General features: G+C 45.5%; 2 protein-coding genes across 3 annotated transcripts in view; one reads left to right on the top strand and one right to left on the bottom strand.

Moving 5' to 3' along the window:
- Positions 1–12566, top strand: part of LOC114647383 (protein inscuteable homolog) — a 646645-nt gene that overhangs the window by 210339 nt on the left and 423740 nt on the right. The gene's annotated exons all lie outside the window — the stretch shown is intronic.
- The window catches only part of LOC114647381 (vitamin D 25-hydroxylase), a 43287-nt gene continuing 41647 nt past the window's right edge, over positions 10927–12566 (bottom strand). For both annotated transcript variants that reach the window (XM_051923485.1, XM_028796083.2), the window contains exon 5: positions 10927–12300. In XM_051923485.1, coding sequence (XP_051779445.1) covers positions 12169–12300 — 132 coding nt within the window. In that variant the 3' untranslated portion in view covers positions 10927–12168. The remainder of the gene's footprint in view (positions 12301–12566) is intronic.

Below are 12566 nucleotides of genomic sequence, written 5' to 3' on the forward strand. Positions count from 1 at the left end.
AGAAGTGGCTAACATCTCAGTTCATGAGTCAACTATATGTAAAACATTGAACAAGTCCATGGCAGGACACCAAGAAGGAAGCCACTGCTATCAAACAAGAACATTGCTGAACGCCTGAAGTTTGTGAAAGAGCACTTGGACACTCCACAACGGTACTGGGAAAATGTTTTGTGGAGTGAAGAAACCAAAATTGAACTATTTGGGAGGAACAAGCAGAACTTCATGTGGCGTAAAAAAGGGCAGTGCATATCAACATCAAAACATCAAGTATGGTGGAGGGAACTTCAAGATTGGGCCTGCCTTGCTGCATCAGGGCCTGGACAGATTGCCATCATTGAGGGGAAAACGAATTCACAAGTTTATCAACAAATAATGTGAGGGTGTCTGTTCATCAACTTAAGCTCAGAAGAGGCTGGGTGATGCCACAGGACAATGACCCCAAACATCACAGCAAATCCACAGCACAATGGCTTCAGAAGAACAAACTCGGCCTTGTGGAGTGGCCCAGTCAGAGCCCAGATCTCAATCCTATTGAATGACTTGAAGAGAGAGAGAGACACACACAGAAGACAACCAAAGAATATGGAAGAGTTGAGGTAGTTCGGCAGGGAAGAATGGGCGAAAATTCCCCCCCGCACGATGTGCAGATCTGATCTGCAGTTACAGGAAGCGCCTGACAAAGGATGGTCAGCCAGTTATTAAACCCCAAGGTTCACTTACTTTTTCCACTACCTCTGTGAACGTTGAATACGTTTGTAAAATAAAGACGTGAAAGAGTAGAATTGTTTGTGTGTCACTGGCTTAAGCTCATCGTGTAGATCAGGACCTGTGACTTGGATGAAGATCACATCACGTTTAGTGACCAATTCATGCAGTAAACCAGATCATTCCAAAGGGTTCACATACTTTTTACTTTGACTGTACCGTTAAGGAATTGACCGACCGTATGTTCCTACCCTTTTTACTTGACCTTAAACAATTGGGTGGTCTGCACCAATAGCTGCGACCTCATCGATGTGGTAAATGATTCAAATCTTAATAGCAGGAAACAAAATGTGAATTTCTGGACTGTCATACTCGTCTTCTGATCTCAAACCCAAATGTCCTCAGAGCAAAAGCAAATTGTCGCTCCCGGGACTGGGACTAGAAGGCAAAAACTGTGTAGTTGAACCTTTTCCATTTCAGCCAGGGTTTCTTAGGCGATGGTGGGTTGCCAGTTGGTGGGTCACGAGTTCCTGTTGTATTTAATGGTGACGGGTCACAGATGGTTCATGAAATGGGTCACGGTGGGTGTCCACAGGTTGATTAAGTAATCGACATTGCTCTGACGATTGTCTTTGGTTGTCCCCGAGTCTCCAAGGAGGACCCCCACCCGCATCCAGGCATTCAACAAGGAAGGGGTCCTGAAGCAAACAGAGGTGACATGAGGAGATGTGGCTGTCCCCTCGAGTTTAAAATGGTGAAAAGAATTACAGTAGGCCAGCAAAGCTGCTGTGACTTTAAAATAGAGACATGGGGGGGAATGATGGGGGCTTATTAAAAAGTGTTGATTTTGCACAAATGTGAAGACACATGGGGTGCATGAGGACATTAAGGGCCTTCAGATCTCAGTTTTCGATGTTATTTTGGAGAATCTCGGTGAGTGGGATGGACCACCTTGTTTTGCTCAATGGCCTGTTCTTGTGACAATTCCTCGAAGTCCAAGTGTGAATGCAGAAATCAAAACCTTTAGTGACTTCATGGGTTTGTAGGCTTGTTGATACCCGCCAGCTCCATTGTTTGGTGTGCCTTCCATACGATTTCCTCGTTTCCTACTAGCAGATCTTTGAGCCGCTTGTCTTTGAGGACATGTCTGATTTGTGTCCTCCCTTAATCCCGGCATTTGTGGAAACCTCCACATCAAACATTGAAATCCTTCACCTTTGTGGTTCGTCGCCTTCCTGGAGTTTTACATGAAGATGACGTGAACGTCTCTTAGTTGGGTTGACCAGCAGTTCATGCTCCGCTCTCTTCTGCTGCTCTTTGCAAGGTAAGGAGGCTCCTCCGCAGGACTTGATGCCTCCAAGCTGCTGCACCATGACCTCCAGATCAGCATGGATGTCCCAGTGGGAGTTGAAGATACGACGAAGTCAAAGGAGGACAGACTGGGATGGGGTGTGGAGACGGTCGAGGAGCGGCGAAACGGGTTTCAAAAGGTTTTAACGTGTCATGCAGGACGGGTACAGACCTACGTTTGCAAGTAGTAGAGGGATAGGGTGGGAGCATTGAGAGGTCAACCCACCCACCACATGACGAGCCACCCGGATTGAGATCTGAGTGTCGCCGTGCAGTGGGTGACACCTCAGCATCACACTGTGAAACTGGAGTGCCAATCCTGCCACCAACTGTTTTCCTCCAGGGGGCGCTAGCTCCCTAGTTGGAATAAGTCCATCCATCCATTATCCAACCTGCTCTATCCTAACTACAGGGTCACGGGGGTCTCCTGGAGCCAATCCCAGCCAACACCGGGTGCAAGGCAGGAAACAAACCCCGGGCAGGGTGCCAGCCCACCACAGGGCACAGACACACACACATCAATCACACACTAGGGACAATTTAGGATCGCCAATGCACCTCACCTGCATGTCTTTGGACTGTGGGAGGAAACCCACGCAGACACAGGGAGAACATGCAAACTCCACGCAGGGACGACCTGGGAAGTGAACCTCAGGTCTCCTAACTGCGAGGCAGCAGCGCTACCCACTGCGCCACCGTGCTGCCCATTAGTTGGAATAAATTCTTTTTTTTAAATGCAGCATCTTAAGTAACGCAAAACTATATAGATATAATATTAAAAAGTGATATCCCTCCCATAGTGATACTGCGGTAAGAAATCACCTAAGAGAAAATAACTTTAATGACAATTTACGCAGAATTATAGACGAACGGAAGCCAATGACAAGACCATTACTGAAGTGGGATCTCGATAGATACAGTCTGCCATTTTCTTCACTGCACTGGAAGGATTTTCAGGATCGCATGACGTAATCTTCCATCCATCCGTCAGCTTGAAAGGTGTGCCGGGCAGTGTGCCAAGGCTTTATACCCTTTCTCCATGTGCAGACCCCTACTTAGGTAAACTCATGCCATTCCAAACAAGGCACAGAGAGGCCTGCTGACCCTTAACACACAGAAATGGTGCCCGTTTGTCTTTGTCGATCTTATCCTATGTTTGGCCTAGCAGTTGTAAATGCGGAGCTCCTTTGTACTAAATCTGGCTCAGCTGTGCATGTAGTAAAGAAAACAGATTTAAAATATCTGCACAGAGCACAGTGACATATTAAACTTCTAAGATGATTACACCAACCCCTGAGTTTTCCTTGCAAGTTGGATTACCTGCTTGAAGGGCTGGATGGCAGGTTAACGTCATACCGGGGACGGAGCAGATGGCAGGTTAAGGGCCCAATGGAGTGGAGTCACTTTTGGAGTTTGCGGGATTCGAACTGGCAAACCTTCCTTTTCCTGGCCTAGATCCCTCACCTCAGAGCCACCACTCCGCCCTGAAGTAGTAAGAAACCTAAAAAATAAAAACTCTGCCAGGGGGTAATAAAGAGTTTAAAAAAAAAAAAGAACCTGGAAAGGAAAAAACGGACGCCTAAGGTGTACAAAAATAAAAGTGAAAAGTGAATCGTAGGGCGTATGAGGGGCAACCATTAAGAAGAATAAGCGACTCGACTCGGTCGGGCCCTTGGGAGAGGCCCTTAACCTGCTGTGGCTTCCTCTCGGATGTTACGTTAACCTGCAGGCAGGGGGGTTGAGGGCAAGATTGGCACACTGTAAAAAAAAAAACACTATGCCAGTGTGGTGCTGAGGTGTCACCCGCTGCACTCGGGTCCCACTCCAAGTGATTCATCGTGTGGTGAGTGCGGCAAAGTGGTAGCAGTGCGTGGTCCCAACCTCCTCCTCCTAAAGGGCAGTTAGAGAGGAATACAGTAGATAAGGTGAAAGACCACCCTAAGAGATTCTTCGACTATTTTAGTAGTAAAAGTACAGTCAAAGAGCGGCACGGTGGCGCAGTGGGTAGCGCTGCTGCTTCACAGTTAGGTGACCTGAGGTTCGCTTCCCGGGTATCACTGAGTGGAGTTTGCATGTTCTCCCTGTGTCTGTGTGGGTTTCCACCCACAGTCCAAAGACATGCAGGTTAGGTGCATTGGCCATCCTAAATTGTCCCTAGTGTGTGTGTTCTGTGGTGGGCTGGCACCTTGCCCAGGGTTTGTTTCCTGCCTTTCGCCCTGTGTTGGCTGGGATTGGCTCTAGGAGACCCCCGTGACCCTGTAGTTAGGATAAAGCAGGTTGGATAATGGATGGATGGAAGAACACTCGAGGAGGAGGTGAAGTGCATCAGGAATAGTAAAAGGGAATTAAAAGATACAGACTGTGAAATAGCACTCGTTTATCTGACGTCTTCACAAGTGAGGAAGTGGATAACCTCCATCAGTAACAGGGACTACTAAGGAGGTGCTGAGGGATTTGGAAATTGTAGAGAGAGAAGAGTAGTGTGGATTAAATAGGCTGAAATCAAACAAATCACCAGGGGCCTCATGTATAAGGCCGTGCGTAGAACTCACACTATAATATGGCGTATGCACAAAAGCGGAAATGTTCGTATGCACAAAAAAATCCAGACGCATAAATCTGTGCGAACATAAATATAAATATATAAATAGATAAATGTGAAAGGCACTATACAGGTGCATCTCAATAAATTAGAATATCATCGAAAATTTCATTTATTTCAGTAATTCAATTCAAAAAGTGAAACTCCTATATTACAGTATATAGATTCATTACACACAGAGTGATATATTTCAAGCATTTATTTCTTTTCATTTTGCTGATTATGGCCTACAGGTAATGAAAACTCAAAATTCAGTTTCTCAGAAAATTATAATATTGTCAACTCCTGGTGCCTCTTGTATAACGCAGTGTGTAGAACTCACACTATAACATGGCGTACGGACAAAAGTGGAAATGTTTGTACCCACAAAAAAATCCAGATGCATAAATCTGTGCGAACGCCAACTTCCACGTTCTCCCGCTCTATAAATCCCGGTCAGTGTGAAAAGTAACGCACGTGCACACGCCTTCTGTCCCGCCCCAACTCCTCCCAGAATTACGTCTCTTTGAATATGCAAATCAATATAAACATCCCTTAAGCTCAGCCTTCTGTGAAAAGACAATGGGGAAAAGCACGGGGGGAAATAGAAGAATTTCAGCGAATACCAAGTGGAGGCAAAGGAAAAACGTACTATTTGTTGGTTTAAACAGTGAGATAATCAACAAAAGGAAGTTGATCGAGTGACACAGAGTGTCGGAGAAACTCGAAAGCTCAAGTTCACAAAGTCGCACAGTGCCTGAAATAAAAAAGGAGTTGTCAGGTATGAAAGTCACCGTGAAAAGGGGAGTCGTAGCCCACCGTCTGAGTGTCACATTAAAGCTTATTAGGGTACAGAGAAAAAGAAAATAGGGACACAGTGGGGGGAAAAAACAAGAAATCAACTTTAATCTCTAAATTTCCACTTTAATCACGTAGTTTATTTTGTCATTAAAGTAGAACATCATAAACTTCATCTTAAAATCGTTTAATTTACTGGTTTCTCAAATCCCATCGTAACTAAAGTAGCACGTTAAATGCTTTGTTTTGTATTTAATCTTCTATGTGCTCTGTGTGTGAATCACACTGGACTGGACTCAGAATCCATGACATTCGTGATATTACAGCTCTCTGAATAATTAAAATACTGAGATGTATACGTGATATCATTTTCATGATGACAGGAGTTAAAGCGTGTTATTAAACATGGGGACACGGTGGCGCAGTGCTTGTTCATATCTCACGCAAGATGATTGCTGCGCTGACCGCGACCTTCGATGAAATAATTTATCACAGCAGTCCTGTCTCTTTCAAACGTACTGACCTCCAATTCCTGTCCTTCCTTTTCTTTCTCCAAATACCCAATCGCCACACAATCAGCTCTGTAATAGACGTGAAGCCATCTGTAAGCTTAGAACGCTGATTCTTCAACACTTTTAAGGAACATAGAATAATTAAACATGTACTACGAAGATATTTCAATCTGTCTATCCTTCCAGTGTCGCACCAGCAAGAATACAACGCAATGCAGGAACAATCAGTGAACAGAGCACCAGTGGCACCGTGTCCTCACATGTTTAATTATTAACAATACAGATTATTTTAATGACATTAACATTTTATCTGTATATAATATAATCAACATATTTTGCTGCATTTCATCTTAAAAATGATATCGTCATCATATGTAAATACGCGCTTTATAAAGTGACTCAGGTTGTGTAATATTATAACTGTATCTCAAGTTCACAGTGAGGTGATTGTACTTATAAGTCCTAACAGTTCTACTTGTCTTTACTTGATGGACTGATTGAGTGCGTTTAGAGTTCTTGGGATGAAACTGTTTGTGAACCGCGAGGTCCGTACAGGAAAGGCTCTGAAGCGTTTGCCACATGACAGCAGTTCAATAGACAGCATGGCTGAGGCAGCGTGTGCTTGATGTTGTATCCTGATAATTCTCTTTCCGATCAGCTGCTGCTGTGATTCCCCACTCAGATACAGTGATATAAATACTCCGAGTGGTGCAGTGAGAGTAATATGGAAAAAGATGATCTGCTGTGGCAACACCTAACAGGAGCAGCTGAACGAAGAAGAAGAAGGTGCAGTGAGAGGAACAACGCTAAAGCAGACTGGACCATTATATTGTTACTGGTTAATTATAATCAGATGTCTTAAACGAATAAACAATATGCAGTTAATTTCAGGGTATTGATAAAGCAGCGTCAGGGATGTGGGTCTAAAAAAGAAAGGGAAAGGAACAGTAGCACTGCTTTGATGCTGGGTGCCGCCAGTCTGCAAAACTGAGCAGAGAACTTGCGTACACCAGGGTTGGAGCTACGGTGGAAATATGTGTGGGTTTACAGCAAGTTTAGGTTTTATACATCGCAATTTGAGCGTGGAAACGGGCTTACGCAACATTTTTGTGCATACGCACCTTTTATACATGAGGCCCCTGGTGTCTCGCTCCACTCCCAAAACACCCACAAAGGGGTCATGAGCCTTGAAATGGTCTCTCAGTCGTCCAGAAGATGGTCATTGAGACCCTCACTCCACAAGAAGGGTAAGCCACCAAAGGTCACTGCTAAAGAAGGTGGCTGTTCACAGAGTGACAAGTGGAAGGAAAAAAACGGGGCAGCAGAAAAAAGTGCACAAGCAACAGGAATAAGCGCAGCCTTGAGAAGATTGTGAAGAATTTGGGGGGAGAGTCACAAGTGGTGGACTGCGGTGGAGTCAGTGCTGCAAGAGCCACCAGACATCGGGGACATGGGCTACAACTGTCACAGCATGCCTGGTGTCAACCAGAGACAACATCCAAAGTGTCTCACCTGGGCGAAGGAGAAAACGGACTGGACTGTTAACAGCTCAGTGGTCCAAAGTCATGTGGAACTTAAGGTCTCAGAGTCTGGAGGAAGAGTGGAGAGACACACAATCCAAGTTGCTTGAGGGTACAATGTGGCGTTTCTACAGTCTACAGTGATGATTTGAGGAGCCATGTCATCTGTTGGTGTTGGTCCACTGTGCTTTATCAAGTCCAAAGTCAGTGCAGCAGGACATTTTACAGCACTTCATGCTCCCCTCTGCTGATGAGCTTTATGGAGATGCTGACTTCATTTTCCAGCAGGACTTGGCACCTGCCCACACTGCCAAAAGTACCAATAGCCAGTTTAATGACCATGGTGGGTATCACTGGGCTTGACTGGCCAACAAACTCACCTGACCTAAACCTCATAGAGAATCTGTGAGGAAGAGGAAGATGAGAGACAGCAGAGCCAACAATGCAGACGAGCTGAAGCATCCTGGGCTTCCATAACACCTCAGCAGTGACACAGGTTGCTCGCCTCCATGCCACGCCATATTGGTGCTGTCATTCATGCCAAACGAGCCCCAACCAAGTATTGAGTGCCTACGTGGACAGACTCTTCAGTAGGCTGACATTTCTGTATTAAAAATCTTGTTTTTTTTATTGGTCTTATGTGATATTCTCATTTTCTGAGATGCTGAATTTTGAGTTTTTATTACCTGTAGGCCATAATCAGCAAAATGAAAAGAAATAAACGCTTGAAATATATCACTCTGTGTGTAGTGAATTGATAGAATATTTGAGTTTCACTTTTTGAATTGGGCGGCGCAGTGGGTAGCACTGCTGCCTAGCAGTAATGAAACCCGTCTGGGTTCGCTTCCCGGGTCCCTCACTGCGTGGAGTCTGCATGTTCTCCCCGTGTCTGCATGGGTTTCTTCCCACAGTCTTAAGACATGCAGGTTAGGTGGATCCTAAATTGTCCCTCGTGTGTGCTTGGTGTGTGTGTGTGTGTGTGTGTGTGCCCTGAGGTAGGCTGGCGCCCTGCCCAGGATTTGTTCCTGCCTAGCGCCCTGTGCTTGTTGGGATTGGCTCCAGCAGACCCCTGTGACCCTGTGTTAGAATATAGTGGGTTGGATACTGACTAACTGACTGAATTAACTTTTCAATGATAGTCTAATTTATTGAGATGCACCTGTATAATAGATAAATGTGAAAGGCACTATATGATAGATAGATAGATATCTACAGTGCATCTGGAAAGTATTCCCAGCACATCACTTTTTCCACATTTTGTTATGTTACAGCCTTATTCCAAAATGGATTAAATTCATTTTTTTCCTCAGAATTCTACACACAACACCCCATAATGACAATGTGAAAAAAGTTTACTTGAGATTTTTGCACATTTATTAAAAATAAAAAAACTGAGAAATCCCATGTCCATAAGTATTCACAGCCTTTGCTCAATACTTTGTCGATGCCCCTTTGGCAGCAATTCCAGCCTCAAGTCTTGTTGAATATGATGCCACAAGCTTGGCACACCTATCCTTGGCCAGTTTGGCCCATTCCTCTTTGCAGCACCTCTCAAGCTCCATCAGGTTGGATGGGAAGCGTCGGTGCTCAGCCATTTTAAGATCTCTCCAGAGATGTTCAATCAGATTCAAGTCTGGGCTCTGGCTGGGCCACTCAAGGACATTCACAGAGTTGTCCTGACGCCACTCCTTTGATATCTTGGCTGTGTGCTTAGGGTCGTTGTCCTGCTGAAAGATGAACCGTCGCCCCAGTCTGAGGTCAAGAGCGCTCTGGAGCAGGTTTTCATCCAGGATGTCTCTGTACATTGCTGCAGTCATCTTTCCCTTTATCCTGACTAGTCTCCCAGTCCCTGCCGCTGAAAAACATCCCCACAGCATGATGCTGCCACCACCATGCTTCACTGTAGTGATGGTATTGGCCTGGTGATGAGTGGTGCCTGGTTTCCTCCAAACGTGACGCCTGGCATTCACACCAAAGAGTTCAATATTTGTCTCATCAGACCAGAGAATTGTCTTTCTCATGGTCTGAGAGTCCTTCAGGTGCCTTTTGGCAAACTCCAGGCGGGCTGCCATGTGCCTTTAACTAAGGAGTGGCTTCCGTCTGGCCACTCTACCATACAGGCCTGATTGGTGGATTGCTGCAGAGATGGTTGTCCTTCTGGAAGGTTCTCCTCTCTCCACAGAGGACCTCTGGAGCTCTGACAGAGTGACCATCGGGTTCTTGGTCACCTCCCTGACTAAGGCCCTTCTCCCCCGATCGCTCAGTTTAGATGGTCAGCCAGCTCTAAGAAGAGTCCTGGTGGTTTTAAACTTCTTCCACTTACGGGTGATGAAGGCCACTGTGCTCATTGGGACCTTCAGAGCAGCAGAAATTTTTCTGTAACCTTCCCCAGATTTGTGCCTGGAGACAATCCTGTCTCAGAGGTCTACAGACAATTCCTTTGACTTCATGCTTGGTTTGTTCTCTGACATGAACTGTCAACTGTGGGACCTTCTATAGACAGGTGTGTGCCTTTCCAAATCATGTCCAGTCAATTGAATTTACCACAGGTGGACTCCAATGAAGCTGCAGAAACATCTCAAGGATGATCAGGGAAACAGGAGGCACCTGAGCTCAATTTAGAGCTTCATGGCAAAGGCTGTGAATACTTATGTACATGTGCTTTCTCAATTTTTTTATTTTTAATAAATTTGCAAAAATCTGAAGTAAACTTTTTTTCATGTTGTCATTATGGGGTGTTGTGTGTAGAATTCTGAGGAAAAAAACGAATTTAATCCATTCTGGAATAAGGCTGTAACATAACAAAATGGGGAAACAGTGATGAAGCGCTGGGAATACTTTCTGGATGTACTGTAGATAGATAGATATGAAAGGCACTATATAATAGATAGATAGATGAAAGGCACTGTATGATAGAGAGAACCTTTCAAATTTATTATAAAGTAACTTCTTTTATTTGTTCATCTATCTCTTTATGAAGTGTTAATCTAAGTATGTGTCTCCTTTGCTGTCTTTCTGTTCTTCCTGAGCAACTTTCAGACCTGCAGATGGAGTGCTGACAGCCCCTGTATGGCAGACAGACAGACAGACAGACCCCCGTGGCCCCCTCGTGACATGTGTGGTGTACAATGAAAGTCTGCCCAGTGTGTCCGACTCACACGTGACGCCCCACCGCTCCCTGGAGTCATGAGAATGTATGGAAGTGCAGAACACTGTGAGATTTAACAATAAGGTCACTGGGCCACGGCTGGCATGACACTTGTAACAGAAACAGGATCCCCCCAGCAGCCCCCCCAATGACTTCTTCCTACCCTTTAACCTTTAGACCCTTACGCAAAGCACACCACACACATATGACAGACTGACAAAACCCTTCAAGCTGAGTAGAAGGGGACTTTTCAAACCACCCACGCCCAGACAAAACCCTCGGCACTGGCTTTGTGCCATGTGGCATCAGAGAAGAGGAAGTTGGAAGACAGAGGGTTACAGAGAAGAAGAATTAGAGACAATCTGAGGTTTAATGGCAATGAAGGATCCAGAAGTGAGGGTCTGAAGAGAGCCATTGAGAAGAGTGGAGAAGTTTAACCATCTGGGATCAGCAGGTAGATCAACGTGGAGAATGAGCTGCAGAGATGAACCAAAGAGGGCAGTGTGGATGGAACAAATGGAAGATGAGATGAGGAGGGTCGTGTGACTGAAGAGTTAAGATGGGAGTTCAAGGTGAGAGCAGCAGTGAGTGACGTGAGGTCCTGAGACATGGACAGTGAAAGGAGTGCAGTGTGAATGGGCCAGAAATGAGAAGGTGGAGATGGATGTGTCGAGATACAAAGAAGGACAGAATAAGAAATGAAACCATCGGGGGTCCAACAAAAGTGGAAGAGAGAAATCTAAGAAAGTTCTGGAAAGCAAGTGGAGGTGGTCTGGACATTTGATGGGGAGAAGCAGTGAATGTGTGGGCCAAAGAGGAGATGGATGGATAAAGTAAAAGAAGGTGATCTGCAAGAGAAGGTCAGACCGGTGAGGAGGTTCCACAGATACACAGAAGGGGGAGGAGATGAAGAGGAGGAAGACTATGGCTTGATGAGCAAAAATGACACCTCTATGCAGTTCAAATGAATTTGACAACACAAAGTGTGCAGAAGGTGAGGGGCTCTCAAGGTGCCACACACACAACATCAGCTCTACGTGCGTTTATGAGATTTGATTGGACTAAATCTTTACTCGTCTCCTTTATATTGGAAGTCAGGTTTGAAACTGGAAATTGAGGACAAATCAGACGTTTCCTTCCACAGCTCTGCTCAAGTCACCCCAAAGTGTCACAACGCCCACTTTGGAAAGCTCCAGGACCAGATGGCACCAGGAAGTTCATCACATTTTCCGGTGGCAGTCCCAGTGCCAGCACACTGCCGAGAATCGTCGGGAATTCTTAAACTGGAATGCAACAACGTGTTCTCAAGTAATTGGCTCGGGCGTGAATCGCACAATCGCCCTGAAGGAAACCACAAAGTGAAATTCCTTTTTCTCCTTCCAAGGTTTCATTTAAATAAAAAAAAAAGAAAGAAACGTAACAACGTGAAGTTTAAGATTAAAATCCTTCTGAAGCGTCGTCAAGAGGCCCTCGGCCTTTAAAACTTCCCGGTCCTGCACTTCGCGTCAGGCTGACGGCGCGTGGCACAAATGCAGTAGGCCTGTGGCTGCAGAGTCATTCCAAGGCGGGGGGCCACACTGGGGACGGAGCCGGGCGGGAAGCCCAAATGGAATCTTTGGAGTAATGTGGAGAAGAAGAGGAACATCTCCATCCGTGCCAGCTGCTCTCCGAGACAGTGTCTCCTGCCTGGGAAAAGAAAATGAAGGAGGGCAGTGAGAGGGGGAGCTGTGGTGGGCGAACCCCCCGGACCCCCAACTCTACTTTGTGAGCCCTTTAACGTCCACAATCGAAAGCAGACACACAGGGGGCTAAATGACATGGGGGGCTACACCAGAATCCAAAAAAACAAACAAACCAACAACATGGCGCACTTTGTAACTTCAGCTGTGAGGGAACAAGACAGAACAGAACAAGACAGCTGAGTTTATAAAATGGCACATTTTGAGTTTTTA

This window comes from Erpetoichthys calabaricus, chromosome 2, assembly GCF_900747795.2.
Source record: "Erpetoichthys calabaricus chromosome 2, fErpCal1.3, whole genome shotgun sequence".
Taxonomy (NCBI): Eukaryota; Metazoa; Chordata; class Cladistia; order Polypteriformes; family Polypteridae; genus Erpetoichthys; species Erpetoichthys calabaricus.